Raw genomic sequence first — 16,411 nt, 5'->3', positions numbered from 1 at the left:
GCTTTAAAAAAAAAAAAAAAAAAGCTGCAGATACCAAAACCCTTTTTGTTTTCTTTTTAGTGCTGCATGACTGAAGTATGCATTTTTTACAACTCCCTGAAAAAACCTCGGTGTTCAGACAAGCAAAACAAAACCATTTCCATCTCACTGCTCCATCCAGCCCGTGTAGCGAGCGCAGCCTTTGCACCCTTCCTGCGAAGAGGGTTTCTGGTGAAGCGCTGAGCCCTGCCCCGTTCTGGCTCCGGCAGTGGGGGCCTTCATTTGCCACTGGGGATTGAGCCCGCGGGGACTGGCAATCGGAGAAAACACTCTGATCTCTGAGCCACAGCAATTGACTTACAATTAGTTAATATTTTTTTTTTAAATTATCTTTCAAGTGCATTAGCATTTCTCTTAGGAGCAAACGTGTCTGAATTGAGCAATTTTACATCTAATAATCTTTAGCAACTCACACATAAAAAGCTTCAATTTATATTTTGGTGTGTAAAATATTCTTTCTCCCTCCTCATTGTGCTTACATTGAAAGGTGCCGATTTACATTAAAAGATGGTGATACCAAGTACGGGATATTTCAGCCTCAGGGAAAGTCCAGTGCAACAAGCTCTGGATGTTTTAGCATAACAGAAATCCTCACAACCTTCACAGTATTTTGTCTCCTTCCTAGTATAGCCTCTCCAGCGCTGTAACAGACGTGTAAATCGGGGGTGCTTGACAGAAGCAGGATAACGTTGAATAGGGCTTAGCGCAAAAAAACCCAATGATCCCAGAAAGCCAGGATTTTGGAGGCATGGATCAAAACCTGAATTTTGCTGCTCAGACTTGCTCCTGATCCCTTTTGTGGGAGATCAGAACTGTAACACAGTTGTGAGGAAATGCTTTCAACCAGCCCAGCTCAGTCTGTCTTTTATTCTTGCTCTCGGGAATTGCAACGTGCATAGAGGGGGTAATAAGACACACAACATGCCAAGAACTTGGCAGCTGTTTCCATTTTCTGTTTGGGACTTCTGCCTGCTTACAAAGCAACCTTCCCACCCCTCACGGAAGAATTGCTTTGCTACTCGGCGCTTCCACTCGGTCTCGGAGCAGCAAGTCTCCGCGCCCCTGCCTGTGTGACGGCGGGCAGCCCCGGGGACACAGAGCGCTGACTGGGCTCTGCCTGCTAACGGGGGGCTCTGCCTGCTAACGGGGGGCTCTGCCATGCAGGATGCCGACTGCGCTTTGCCAGCTTCTGCGTGCAAAGGCAGAGGGCTCAGTGCATCACACGCGTGGAACCGGGGAGCGGTTGCGAGAGCTGGGAGCCAGAGGAGTAGGTGGCGGTGAAAGTCTGTTCTTGGTGCCGGCAAAAATCGGGAGTTGTACCCAGAGAGGCGCAGCCCAGCCTGGCAGAGCCGGCCCCGGTGGAGTGAGTGCGGAGGGCGCGGGTGTGAAGGCTGCCTGCCCTCTGCACGGCTCTACTTGCCGTGGCTGAATGCACCGGGACACTCTGGCTTCAGAAAGAGGTGGTGGAGGGAAGGCTCAGCGGAGGTCTATATAGTCAGGACTAATCCAAAGATGATGAACAAGAGAGACTAGTTCACTGTTACTCATGTTAAATGTTCTGCCTCCCATGAAATTTTAAAATTCTATCATCTCAGCTGCTACTAATGGAGTAATATCTTCCTAAAGCATTTTTTCTTCCCATCAGGACTTTGCAATTTATAATGGAAATATTTTCCTCACAGGTAACCACAGAAATAAAGGCCATAAACATGGTTTATGTTTCATTGACTGAGCATAACTCAGGCTTCCACTCAGTGCCTTTACAACTGTCCTGTATTTTCTCTGCAGATCAAGGACGTAGAAGTCCTCAACTGCGAATATGGCAAGAACACAATTAAGTTCCTTCGCCTTCATAAAGAAGGGAAGAAGCACTTCGTTAAAGAAGTGGAAGTGTGCACGCATCTCCGGCTGACTTCTGCTCAGGAGTACCTGGACGGGAACAACTCTCTTGTGATACCTACCGACACTATGAAGAACATTGTCCTTGTGTTGGCCAAAAAAAATGGGGTATTTTTTATTTTTTAACTAGCATTCCTGTTTCTTATGACTTCATTTGGAAGTGTTTGCTATACCAACTTTTCATTTTCAAAATGCATCAAAAGGATCTCTCCCCGCATCGGCATGTCAGATCGGCACTGAAGTCCCCTTCAGGGATTTGGGAGACAATTTTTCCTCCTCCAGTGCTTATCCTGCAGATGACTCCTTAGTTTTCCAAAGCCTTTTTTTCTCACAGAGCTAGCAGTACTTTTTGTAGATTTGTCATATAGGATCCATCTTTTTTTAAATTTAATAGCACATAATACTACATTATTCCTACATAGCACTTTTAAACAGAAGGTGTCAAAGTACGTGAGACTTCTCTTAATTTTGTTAACTGTGCTCTTACCTCCCTCAATTGCATCTATCGTAATGACAACCTGTAGCGCAAATTCTGTCTCAGTAATGAAATCCCACCTTTAGCCTGTAAAGCTTAATCGGAATATCACTACGATTATTTCAGCATTGTGTCCTCAAAGTGTAAGGCTTCTGTAGCAGTTTCTCCCCGTCCAAGGACTGCAGCTCACTATACCACAGAACGGGAGATTTTTGACGTGACTCTAACTGCTATTTGCAGCGTATGCTGCAAGCTGATCGGATGACTAGGCACAGTGCGCAAAACCAGAATTGGGAGCAATCTGTATTTTTAACAACGGTGATCCTTCCCAAATATTTACAACAATCAGAACAGTCTACTTTTGTGCATGAGGTAATTGCTTTAATTGCTTCTTTCTAATAATATTGTTTGCTGTCTTAGATCCCAACTTTAGAACAATTTGCTATGGATATCTGCAAACACTTCATGACAACATTTTGCCAAGTGGCGTACGTCAAAACCTACGTTCAAGAAGTACCATGGCAACGTCTACACGAGGTATCTAAAATACTAATATATTCAGTTCGTTTATGCTGGAGCCATTTGTCACACTCTTCGTTCCTGTTTTCAAGTTAAGATGTTATTTACTGCGCTTTTACTTACATGTCTGCTCTAAATTGCAGAATGGCGTTCCCCACATCCACTCATTTATATGCGTTCCTGATGGGATCCGCTTTTGTGAAGCTGAGCAGTGCCGAAATGGTGAGAAAAAAATTTGCGACTTCCCGTACTTTGTAAATATTTCCGCCGATGAGAGATGAAGACGGCTTTAGAGATAGCGGGAGGTGTTACAGGGCTTACAGCGTAGCCAAACCTCTCCAGAGGTCTAAACCAAAGAACATTTTTATGGTCTAATTTTGCACTCCTTGACCTGAGACACTGCTGAAGAACTAATGTAGCTCACATTTGTATGCATAGCCTAAACATATACTGGTTACAACAGCAGATACAACAGAACTGCTACATATTGCCACAGGATTTAATAGCCTTCTGAGAAGGGTCCGCTCACTTTTTAACATGATACTATATTCTGCAGTCTCACTATTATCATTACCCTATAGAGAATATATCATGAAACCACACTGCTGTTGGCCAATTGCCTAGTTTGCAGTTATTTTCAAAACCCTGCCAGCGTGCCTTGGTTTTATTTCTAAAAAAGATGCAATTTCATTGCTGCAAGTCAGTCTGGCTTGAACATCGTGAGCACTCAGGTCTACGTGCAAACAATTTTTCACATGAAAATACTTCAGAGTGTGCTTACTATTTTTACACACCACGTGTAAACAAAGCCCTGTTTGGCTTCGCTAAGAGTTTTGTGATACTTAAAAGACACAGGCTTTCAAGCTCAACTGTCTGTCCGTAAATTGACATTCCAAAGGGAGTGTAAAAATTCTCTCTTCTTGCTAGGACTCGCAACAAGAGCGTAAGTTCAATCTCACTGTGTTGCTGTTTCATTTAACCCGTCTCTCAGACTACTGGGAACTGAGCTGAGACCACCACATTATTTCACACAGTGGGTGTAGAGGTTTTAGGCATTAGTTTGGTATCTATCTATTACTCTCCTAATGTAACTTAGAACCATTTCCCATCTTGCCCTCTCTCCGTGTTTTCCTAACGTGTCAGTGTTAGGACCAGCGGCAAGGCCAGTTTCACTTGCAGACAGGACGCGAGTTCTGAAAGGCTCATTTGATCGTTGTCGCTGTGTTCCTGCTGAAAGCAAAGAGAGAGCCCCTCCAAGTCGCCAGTGCCTCTTGGCCTAATCTTTTTTAATATTCCCAGAAATGTTAATGACTGCTGTATTTTTGGCAGCCTCAATAGTATTGAGGTTTCTGGAAAACATTAAGAAAGAAACCTGAATAAAAAAGTTAAAGAAAAAGAGTTTATGCTTTCTTGAAAAGCTGCTGCTCTTTTAATATAGCGGTTGAATTAAATTTTTCATCACCTTGAAAATTCAGCATGAAATTCTGCAATTTCAGGTTCTACACAAACAAAAAACCTTTAAGGCTTACTGAGGATACTGCCTTTCCTTCTTAGTCTTCCCTTCATGTAGCCCTTTAGCTGTTTCTTTAGGATTCCCTGCCTAGGTGAACAATAACCAAAGAGGAGATTTTCAAATCTCTTTTTTCTTATAAGAGAACCTTCTCTATTTTTAGATAGAGAGGCACCTATCAGCCAGACACAGAAATTTATTTCTCAGTTAATCCTATCTTTTAACACTTTTCTCATCATTAAAAGAAACCTAGTGAGGCTTAATAGAATTATAGGCTTATTTTTTGCCATTATATCGGCTGATAAAAGGCTCAGAGTTTTTTGGAAACTGAAAACATCATAACTAACTAACTTAACAGAGTCAACATTTGACAACTGAAGACAGCACAAGCACAAAACATATTGAAAGCACAGCAGGGGCTGTTCACCTCGAAAACTTTTCCTAGGCTTAATATTCTCCAGTGCAAGTTTCAGGTCGATTGCTACACAGCCAGCCAGCCAGGCTTTCAGTAAATCATTCCTTGCAAGGAGCTCTTTCAAACAAGGCTATGCATTTGAATATGAGATAAACATATCTCCAGGTTCACTGATAGCATCTGCATTACATTAATACCCATGTATTACAATCTTATACCCAAGGAATGAATTCATCAAGATCTGAACAAAGCCCAGAATATCATGTCCAAGGACAGTCTCTTCTTTCGTTTTTTTTTTAAAAGCTTTACTAAATAATAGGGGGATGTAGTCAAAATTGTAGATACACCTCTTCGGACTCTTTCAAAAACAATAATGAATGTAAACAAGAGAAGAAATAGATAAAATGCAGTTTTGATAATATCCAGTGACAGAACAGTTTCAAAAACCCAAACATCTAAACAATCATGTCATTTAGAAATATCCATCACAGTGGAATTATTTCCAGTATAAATTCCTGCAAAGACACAGTTCAAAGACAAAGTCTGTCAGTCTTCCCAGTCAAAGGCAGGATTACTATGTGCCAGACGTATTCAAGGATTAATTTTGACCTAGCTAGTGCGAGCACCAAGAGCAGCACAGAAACAGCAGCATGGGCTTCAGCCACTGACTATCTGTACAGGCTCTGGATAAGCCTGCGTGCCATGAAGCTTCTCTTTTCTGAATCTGCTTTTTTGGCAGCTCTGGTCAGGGAAATTTTCAGTTATCAGTTTGGTGTGCTCTAAATGACTGACCGCTTGAAATTGTTCAGCCGCCATCCAAAAGGTTTGTCAGAAAAAAACGTTCAGGACACAACCGTTTGGTCTTTAGAAGATGATAATCCACCCATGCAGCAGTGATCCACAACAGCACATTTTATGAATAGTGGCTAAGAGCAAAAACGCTGTCAGTTTGAACCTGTGGGTGGCATCTGTATCAGTGCCAGTTCCTGCTAATTAGCTGAACTGCGAGGATTTGCATTGGCTCCGCGCCCTCTCGTTCTTAGGGATGCAAAACTCACAACAGGCTGGGTATGTAAAGCGAATTTCTGACTGAGGCTCCAAGTCTTTGTACAGAGTTTCTACGCTCATCTACATTGTTAGAAAAAGCTCACCTCGCCTCTCCTGTACTCCACGGCCGTAGCAGCCTGTTTCATTTCCCTTTAGAGCGATTAGTAGTCCCTGAACTGACATCAGTGAGAGCCAAGCCGCTGCATGTCCCAGCTCCAAGGAGGTGAGATAAAGGGTGTCCTTGCCTCTCCTTGACTGCAGGTCACTTGATGGGATTCTCTGCTGTCTAGATTGAGCTCTGATTTCAGTAGTTTCTTTCTTGTTTCTTACCTTTCTGCTAACATCAGTGTGCAGAAAATAATTTTTAAAAGTAGCTAGGTTTGCAACAGAAGCACACGAGTGAGTCCTGGAGAGGCCAGTTCGTAGCTCTGGAGCTGTCACTGCAAGCGTGCTCCAGAGGTTTCTTTTTCTCTGCCTGAAAAGGACCTCATACTGTCTCGTCTTTTTGGATCACAGGTCCTCTGGTTGTTTTTGCTGGAATTAAAGATCTGAAACTTATGAAGACAACACAGTCTGGATTCGAAGGCTTCTACAAGAATGAACACACCACACTTCCCGAAAGGAACGACAGGATTTTATGTGGAGAGCTCTTCTGCAAATGGTCATACGGCGAATGCAGAGATTTTGACTTTGATTGCATATGGTATACATCAAATCAAATAATATTTATTACCTAATCTATGATCCCAAAGTCCCTCTGCGCAATACAGCAGGTGTAAGGGCCAGATCTGCAGCTGCTGTGCACCAGCCGCGCTCGCAGATCTCGGTGGCAGCACTAAGCCCTTGGTACCGGGGCGGGAGGCATGCCTTGGGGGTGCTCCTCTCTCTGGTGGTGCATCAATGGACTGTATTTAAATGGACAGTTCAGTGCTCAGTACAGAACACTTTAGGAGAACAAACTAACAACTAATTTGTTAAATACTTTTAGCAAAGCACCTATTTGTGAATTATAGAGCTGGGGGGGCAGAATTTGGAGGTGACAGGACAAAGAAATTGTTCTTCCGTGAAATCCCATGTGCTAATTATTTGTCAGAAAAGAAAGAGAAAATAAAAAAAACACCACAGTAAAACATTATGGATCTAGACAGAGACAGCTGATACAAGGTTTTGTAAGAACCTGTGTTACCTTTAGGAACAAAGTCCGTGAATGTATCCTTGAAGCCTTTTCTGGGCCACCCGACTGTGGGGAATATTCACCCTCTTACCAGAAGACTGTCAACAGTATCCAGATGTTCGTCCTTTCCAAAGTGTCACAGGTATCTTCTTTCCTCCTGTCGATGTTTTACTTAAACAATAATGAATGTTAATTGGACCACTGAGAATGAGCCTATTATTTCCTCTGACAGTTCTAAGACTGGAAACTCTTCAGTGGTACAGCTAGATGGGCTGAAAAGATATGAACACACTGAGAAGTTCACGTGCTGCTCCCTGGCTGTGAACATTATGGGGGAGAATATCACTCAGTGCTTGGCAGGACACGAATGAAAGTGAAATGGGTGCTACAGCACTGTCTACATATTCAATAGATTGCATTTTATCAACTGTACGTATAGCGGGGGGGGGGGGGGGGGGGGCGGGAGTTGCATTGCTTTTCTTTACAGTGAGTGAAAAGTTTTCCAGGCTGTTGGCTGAGAAGGTGCCCTAACTCACGGTCTCATCCGTTTTCATGGTTTCAGGTTCAGGTCATAGAAGTCATCTTGAACAACACTTTTTATAATGTCGTAGACATGAAGAATCTAGGCTTGACCAATGACAAAGAAGTAAGTAAATGCTCCAAACACAATTTGCCTGAACTCTTTAGAAATACTCAGCCTCAAAGCACAGCAGCAGTTCTGCATAGAACAGAGTTAAAGGGAGCAAACTTTCTCCCACAGCCCCAGTGAAAGCTCCACCTTACCTCTGAAAGAGATTTACACAGATTACCGAAGAAGGATAATTGCCGTCTTGTGTTGTTGATAAAAGCTAAAGCAGCACAGTGGAATGCTTTGCAGATCAAAGGGATCAGTAACAGGGACTGCCTCTGAAAATCATTCCTGTTTTCTCCACTGAATTTGACGTTTAATGATAATGTCAACCTGTGCAGTTTTAACCAAGCAGAATGTGTCATGGCATCCTTTCACATAGCCAGGTAGTGTGAAGAGCTAGCCCACCATGGCTCTTCTTTCTGCTCCATTGGCAGCACCACTGTGGCCAGGGAGCATCCTTGGTGCAGGGAGGTCACAGGTAGGTTAGCTAGGACATAGGCTATCTCTAGGTGACAGAAGACCAGCACTCCAAGGGAGCAATGAAGGGATGCTTCTGTAGCCATTAGGAGCCAAAGCAGATTGGTCCAACAGTGGGAAAGGTATAAGCCTGGGATCAGGGAGAGGGTGAGAAATCTAGGGGATGAGATATATTCGCTCCTCCCTCCACAGCTGCTCTGGCTGGCAGCCAGGTCCAGCTGAAAGTCTGTTATGTTATCCTCACGTGACAGAGAGAAACCAGGTTATTCCATTTTGCACCAATGGTCTATAGTCTGTTTATGCTCTAGTCTCCCTCCCCAAGTCTTGTGATTCTGCTGCCATCCTATCCCACCCTTGCCTTCTTTCAGGTGGACATTAATGATCCACCTTCACTTGAGATAACAGCAAAATCTACCATTGATACTCAGAAGGGCAGGGCCTGGGCACGATTTTGAGAGGAGGTGAATAGCTGCAGTTTCTGCTGTGACGGCGCTGGCACAGCCCTGTCTCAGAAATGACCTCTACGTTTGTGCTCATCCCCCTCAGGTTCTGGTTCCAGTGGAAGCTCCCTATGGCTCCTGCGCTTGCACGCTTGCCAGGAAGAAGTTCTTAGAAGCACAAGGCCACGTGCTAAAAGATGAGAGACAAAGTCAGTTTGGACTGGCAGCTGCCCAGGGAAACTAAACCTCTTGGCTACACGCACACCTTCCTGATAAACTTAGTACGGCTTTCCTATCAACATATACTCCTTATTGGCCTCTTCCATTGCTGACTGCTTTTCCCTCTATGAACTCCTGAGGTTGGGATTGCTGAAGGACCCTCAGGAATTCAGAAATCAAAGTCTATCCCTGAATCTCAAGTGTGATTTGCAGATTGAAATCCCCTATGCTCTTTTGAAAATCCCAGCTGGAAACATTATAGTCAATTAATTTTTGAACTAGCTATTCCCAGACCTCTTAATGAAACAATTAGTTCAATGATGTCTGTAACATGCTTTTGACATGTAAAATCAGCAACTCTGTATATTCTATTTATTAATGTTCCTTCAGTAAAATGAATATGCAGGCACGAGACCAGATGTTTCATTGACATAACCTGTCATGACCCCTTGATGCCACACTGATCTACAGAGTTGAGGTTCTGACCCAGTACCTAAACAGGGAATCAGTCAGACACTGATTTCTTTGTGAAGGAAATGAAAAAAGTATTAAAAAAAAAAAAAAAAATCTATTCTCTCTCCTTTGTGGTGTGAACAGTTACAGCTGTTGACTAATTTCTCTGCATGTATTCTGACTGCATGGCTGCCGCTGCTACTTGTCAGACTACACAGTTACTATATAACTACTTTTTTATTAATCACTGAGGTGTTTGAGGTTTTGGGCTATCTCTGTAAGTTTAATAAAATAGTTTTCTTTAGTCTAATAATCTCGTCATGACTTCTGAGCAGGCAGGAGTCAACCTAAGTAACCCTATTACTTTTGGGAGGGGCAGGCAGAAGGACAGACAGACAATGCATACCTTACTTTAGTTACCCCAGGTGATAGCTTTGAACATAGAGATAAAACCATACAGCCAACAATTCTCATTTCGCAAACTATGGCTACCACACTTGCAACAGAAATCCTGCTCGACTTCTGACAACTTCTAATCGCTGCTCTCACTTTCTCCGGGCGTCATTTTCACAGACTCCCTGTGACAGAGTGCAAATCCAATGGGAAGTGCCCAGAGGGACTTCTGAGAACTGCAATTCAGTTGCCTTTGTGCCCTCCCAATATAGGCACACCTGCGGCATTCCTCTGGGTACAATCATTAAATTCACAGGCACCAAAAATAAGGAACATGTCCTGCACCGTGTGACATTTTGTGGTGCTTTGCAAGACAGGAATTTGCCTTGGTGAGTAGGACATAACAGATGCAAAGGGAAGACACTGTTCGCAAGTCTGAGATATGTCCTGAAAAGCAACAAGAGAAATGATACTACAGAGTCAATCTGTCCCAGATATGCTGTACTCTGGTCACTAGCCAATTCTGAAAGTTTCATTTACAACTCTCTTAGCTTTTGCTGGGGACAGTCTTTCTTACCTTGTTAGATTGTGTTGTATTGTGCTTGTGGGCTTATATCTTACTATTTCTGCTGTTTTCAGGTGCTTGTAATTTATTAATGTATCTTTTAAGGGCAAATAAAGAGCAACATCAAAAACCAAACTAGTATTTGACTGTTTACCAAATAAGAAATGAAACCATTTACTACTTACATATAAATGCAAACATTGTAAGTAAAAGAAATAGGTTTTAGTTCAGCCAATTTTACCTCAAAAAGCTACCAGTCTTGCTCCAAATGACAGTTCACTGCCAGTTGTTAAAAAGAGATGAAAAAGGATCTTACTGAACATTTCAATATTTAGTTCTTTCTAAACAAGGCAGATCTCCACAACCTACTTCCTTTCTACCTTATGAGAAATTTATTGCATTAGGCGGAAGGTTTCCTATTGTTACTACTTGCGCTTCATTTGTGGCCTTGTAAGGTAGTAGACGACTAAACTTCATGGCAGAATGAGGACACAAAGCAGCAATCAGTTGTTTATTTAGACTTTCCTGTGGCAATGAGCACACATGTACACTCATGCAGCGTGGTTTCTATAAACCTCCACAGACATGCAGACATTCAGCAAGTCTTTAAAGGCATCTCAGCACGGCTCCATCCAGCACTGCAAACCTGAGTCACTTACGTGGGCAGACTGCTTCTAAAGAAAGTACTTAGGCAATCGGAAGAAGCCCAAATTTTCCATATGGCAATTAGATTCAGATAACAATGGCATAAATCATTCTTGAAAATGGGACTTACCCAGACTTACTTGGGCCTGAAACCTGACCAAATTCCCATTGGCTTCATTAGATTCAGTCTCCACAATGGACTCGCATTAGTTTAATTGAGACAGATTTTTTTTTTTTTCAGTTCTTGTCCTGAGGAACTATTCAAGTTGCTTACTGTGTTTTACTCAGAGGCAGCTGTGATGCTTTGCTGATGAAATCACAACTTGACGAAAATGAGCAGCAGCTAGCAGATCGCAAAATTGCCATTTAAAAAACATCTTGCTGATAACGTGGACCTTGCTGGTCCTGGGCTATATCGCAGTAGTTTATAGGGCCTGGAGCCTCCTACCAAGAAACAGGGTATTTCAAGTGCACAAACATCTTACTATCATTTGAGCGTCTGGTTCTTTCACATCCAGTTTCTGTTCAATTCTGACAGCTGCCCAGCCCAACCACAATCCTCCTCAGCTGCTGATCACGCTCCACGTGCAACCAACGTCACATAGACGTAAAATGCATAAAATGCACTAGCTAAACTCATTAGCCAATATCTAAAACAGAGACGAAATGTCACCTTTAGGGTCAGTACAAGTGATCCGTCTTCACTGGCTGTATTATTCTATATATATTCAGGCTACCTGCTTTCCAACACACATTTAAATGTGTCAGTTTTTATGAACTATTACAGCTACATTCTTTCTTCTTTAAAGTTGTCTTTTCCTTTTTTTTTTTAGTCTTGCTTTTATCAGAAGTACAGAACCCTGATTCTAAGTTGAACAGAGCTGACTTAAAGTAACCAAAAAAGCCCTTTCTGGCTAGAAATCTCAATATAAATACTTTTGAAGTTAGAATCCTGCTATTTGTGTACATACAACAGCCAACCATCTCCTTCCTGAAAAGCACACAACTCTATCTAGAAAGGAAACCTATTAAATGTCTCCAGTTATAGGATCAAAAATGTCAGCTCACATCTTAGCTATAATTAGGATATAAACTGTGTTGTGATTCTGAGAATGAACCTTACCATTCATAGCAGGCTAAGAAAAGACACACACGTGTACCCGAGTGCATGCACACACACCTGGTCTCATATGTATATGTATACATATATATATATAAAAAATATGTGTGTGTATATACACATATATATATATTAAAAAAAATATATGTATAAATGGCACTTACTAGATCAGCTGGCATATGACTGATCTGTGGCAATCAAATAAGAAACAACATGATCTGGGGTTAGCTGTTACATAGTTTTATTACAGACTTGCAAACTCTCAGCTGCATCGAGTTGAAGCCTGCCATGTTGCCTTCAAGATCCAGCCCAAACTACACACCAGGACAGCAGTTCACCTCTGCCAGGCTCACAAAAAACAAGCGGTGGAGAGAACCAGGAAAGGGGCACACACTCCCCTGCTGCCTGCCAGAGAGAGCTGGAGGAGGACTTCGTGGACCTGGGGGGCAGAAGCAAAGGTAATCATTCAGTCCTGTTAGCTGACCATAGCCGGTCAGATATTGCTGCAAGTAAATGCTTGCCTGTGGGGACAGGCTTTTGTAGCCCAGGTCCTGATGAATGGAGGTGCACAGGGGGGCCAGCCTGGAATGGGAACACAAGGTAAGAGAGGCAAGAGATACTAGAAGATAAGCAGCAAAGACGGGGGGAGGGAAGAGGAGGGAGAAATACAGGGATAGTAAAAAATACCAGACAAATCAAAGGAGGGAGAGAACAGAAAATAAAAAAAAATCCGTGAGGACAAGTATCTCTCCTATCTGGCTACTTCAGAGCTGAAAACACAAACCCAAACCAAACAATATTGGAGGGACTCAAAACTAGAAAAAGAAGAGGGCAGAGAAACCTTTGGTGCAGAGGGAAACATAAGAGCAGAAACCAGAGTGCCCGAGTACTAAAGGGGGCTTCTGCCACCTCTCAAGAGTGGCATGAGTTCCCACATTAACATCTACATCTGACTGGAAAAGACAAGAGCTCAAATTTCAATGGCCTTGTACTCCTGCAATGTTTCCAAATCTTCTAGGTTACACATACTTCCAGGCAGAGAAGCCCAGGCAAATTGGCATGTGGTATTTATACAGAAGGGAGGAGGGAGTAGAAGAGTAGTATCCTTGTGAAACAGGGTTGCTACACCCAGGCACACACCCGCTTGCACACATCCCTATGGTTTGGACACCAGCTGGGAAACAAACTCAGCTTCAAGTTCCTTACTCTTTACTTCCTTCCTCCTGCTGTAATCCACCAGTACAAGACAAAGCAATGTTACTCCTGAATCACAGATTGGTGCAAATGATGAGCCTTTTTTTTGGTACGATTTAGCTGCTACAAAGTCAGGGGCATCCTTAACACAGCAAGTACTGCAGAGTGCTTATCGAGGGGCAGCTGGATTATAGCAATCATCTGAAAAGGGGAAGAGAACATCCTGAGATGAGTGCAAGCCTGCCAACGCCAAGACATTTGTTGTTGCCTTATCAGCAGATCAGCAGATGATACAGCAGTTATAACTGCTGACTGTTCCTTTAACAAAGATGCTCGTGAGTGCAGCACATAAATACAGCAGCGGTCTCCAGTACTCACCAGCAGCCTTCAGTAGCAATGAAACTCTCACATGCAGACCAAGGGCCACTTACAGTCTTCACGGTGCTCCCCTTGGGCTCTCCAGGTGTTTGAGGTTACAGTTGCATTCCCCAAATTTACAGTGTCTACCAGCTAGTGTTATTCTGGGACTGAGTTGAATACACATCTGGGATCCAAAGGAACATCACTAAATCAAACAATTCCCTAATTATAGGGGCTAAGCAAAAAAGAATTTCATGACCGTGTTACATTATCGTATTAAAAAGAACACAGCCTTTCCCAACAGGAATGAAAGCTACTAAATGAGTCTGCCCGTTATTCCAATGGAGACTGCCCTTGCAGGCTGCCAGCGGGCTAATGACAGCCACTGCCCTCTGCACCTCCCCCGGGGGAGGCTGCTGTCAAAACCTGAGCAATGCAGAGGTGAAGGTGCGTGAAGGCCGTCGGTGTGATGGAACGGGGCATGGATGGGCTCTCCTGGCTGACATCCCCAAGCACCAAGTCCTCTCGCTCTGGTAGATGAAGCAGAAGCCAATCCATTGCCTGTGTAAATTGTCCCTGAGGTGAACGCGACGGCGTAGAGCAGACCCTTCTCTATACCGCTTCATTCATCCTGTTGCCTACTGAGCCAGTGATGGTTACACTGTTCACATGCACATTTACAGGCAATTAATTTCCCACATGACTTTTGAGCCAAAACCCATTCCTGGAAGGGAAGGAACTGCTGTTCTGACTTGGAAGTAAAGAATCAGAATGGAGACAAAGCAAGATGATGTTTTTCTGGTCCTGCTCAGACTCAGTCTTCAAATTTTAGACAATACTGCCTTTAAAAAAAAATGAGAAATAAATTTGGAGCTTCCCCCAGACTCACAGAAAGTAAGACCCTCTGCTTTTCTAAATTGCTGGTTCAGTATGAAGGCAAGGAGACCTGCTGCACTGAGACCATCGCCACTCTCACACCCAGTATCAGCTGAGCAGCTGGACACCTGGCAGCGTAACCACCACCCAAAGCACAGGGAGGGCTTTTAAGGGAGAGGGACTCTCCTAGCTGCAGGCGCATTAAGGACACGTTATAAACTGGATGCCTGCATAGCTCTGCGACTCTCAGAACTGCAGTACTGACATGGTATCCAGTAATGCCCATCAGTTGCTTCCTCATCTCAACAGCAGCTGTGTTTTCTGCAAGAGGAATGGTAGCTAAAAATAATCTGGCTTTGACTTCCTCTTTCAAACCCTCCAGTCTCTTTTAAAAAAGATTTTTTGTTCTCCCAGAAACAGCAAGGAGAATGTAACAGACAAAAACCAGAACGGTCACCTGCACAAAGAGAACAGCAGCATTAGAAAGCTCAGAGAACAGTAGGAAACTACAATAAAGATCAGGGACGGTAAAAAGAAATTGTTACAGTTCTGAGTAACATCCTCCAAATTCCCTTTCACACTTGCAGTGAGCTTTCTGTTATGCCTCTACTTGTATGAGCCAGTTAGCAGTGCTGATCAAAAGGGGAATACAATCTGGATGTTTCTGAATGCAATTCATTTGCTCATTAAAACATGTTAAAAGAAAGCACAGTGCTCAGTAATCACCAAATGATGTCTCATGGCTGTACAGTGGAGATTTTTACTCCCTGATGGAATAAATATGCTTTACTTTTAATTCTGTGTCATCCATAGATCTACAAAATGTGTCAACCCCACACCAAACATGCAAATAGAGAAAGAGAGAATATTTAATTCATCCTTCAGTAACATAGTGCTATGTATTCTACTCCAACAGTAATTCTACAAATACAGGGCTGGTAGGCATCTCTGGACTGCTACAGGCAGCCGCTTCACATAATCCTTTTCATAAACATATCTACTTCTATATTAAAATATTTAGGTGTTTCATGTATAATTTTTCAATTGCAGCCTGTAATTATCCTGATACAGACTGTACCTGAAAACTCCCCAAGGCAGGGATGATGCTCTCTATTTGAATCTAGCCTTCCAGAAGATCCCTACTCCTAGGAGGTATCTCTGGACGCTACCAAACTATAAATAAAATCATAAGCAGAATTCAGACTGTGACTTAACAAACCTGCTGCTACAGACCGATAGCTGAAGTAAGCACAGTACAAGAGACAAAGAGAAATGGTGAATACATCCCTGTCTCCTATAATGTGTCTCAAATTCCAAATAAATGTTGTAGAATGTAAAGGTTAGAAAGTATACAAGAAAGCATGCTGCTGTATAGTTTAGGTATTATACCATACACTGTGAGCTTTACCTACAGCACAGCTATTAATGTGGCTTTATGCCTTCTCAAATCTCAACACCAGAAACCATAAGCAACTCTCCTAGCACTGCAGCATCAACAGCCACCTTGCACTCGGGCAAGTCAGAAGTGAAGGCAGGGCCACCACGCAGGCAGGAGACTACAGGAGCTTCTCCTTCCTCTCCCTGAATCCCATCCCCAGTTGGCAGAAAGCACCACCCTCTCTTACCTTCTCCCTCCTCGGCTGCACCCCTTTACCATTTCCTCCCACACCATTTCCACTGTCACCACACTCTCCTGCTTATTTCCTTCTTCCCAGTTCCTTCGCTCAGCCTCACTGATGCAACCCCACATCCAGGGGGCTTTACCCAGTTCCGGGGGTAATCACAAAACTCTATGGGCCAGAGAAGATGGTGAGCCCAGACAGTGCTTAGCACCACCTGTGGGCTATCTCCCAGGCATTCTGGGGTAAACCACCCTGCTGTACCAGGGCCAGCACAGCGCCTCTGCACCGCTGACAGCTCGAGAAAGGGGTAAGAGAAGCACAGGTGTTACTGGTGAACT

The 16,411-nt window shown here is 43.3% G+C and overlaps 1 protein-coding gene across 1 annotated transcript; it reads left to right on the top strand.

The window, feature by feature from the left end:
• Window positions 1–1,204: 1,204 nt before the first annotated feature.
• On the top strand, window positions 1,205–8,870 carry LOC309591756 (uricase-like; the record flags this gene model as incomplete). Its single annotated transcript, XM_082314510.1, has 8 exons — window positions 1,205–1,306; window positions 1,828–2,046; window positions 2,834–2,950; window positions 3,076–3,154; window positions 6,421–6,607; window positions 7,097–7,220; window positions 7,641–7,724; window positions 8,733–8,870. The coding sequence occupies 8 exons, from the start codon at window positions 1,205–1,207 to the stop codon at window positions 8,868–8,870; spliced, it is 1,050 nt and encodes a 349-aa protein (XP_082170636.1).
• Window positions 8,871–16,411: the final 7,541 nt, after the last annotated feature.

The sequence above is a fragment of the Platalea leucorodia genome (genome assembly GCF_965183815.1).
Source record: "Platalea leucorodia genome assembly, chromosome: 5".
Taxonomy (NCBI): Eukaryota; Metazoa; Chordata; class Aves; order Pelecaniformes; family Threskiornithidae; genus Platalea; species Platalea leucorodia.
The sequence above is the reverse complement of the archived record's forward strand: the minus strand, read 5'-3'. Positions and strand labels throughout refer to the sequence as shown.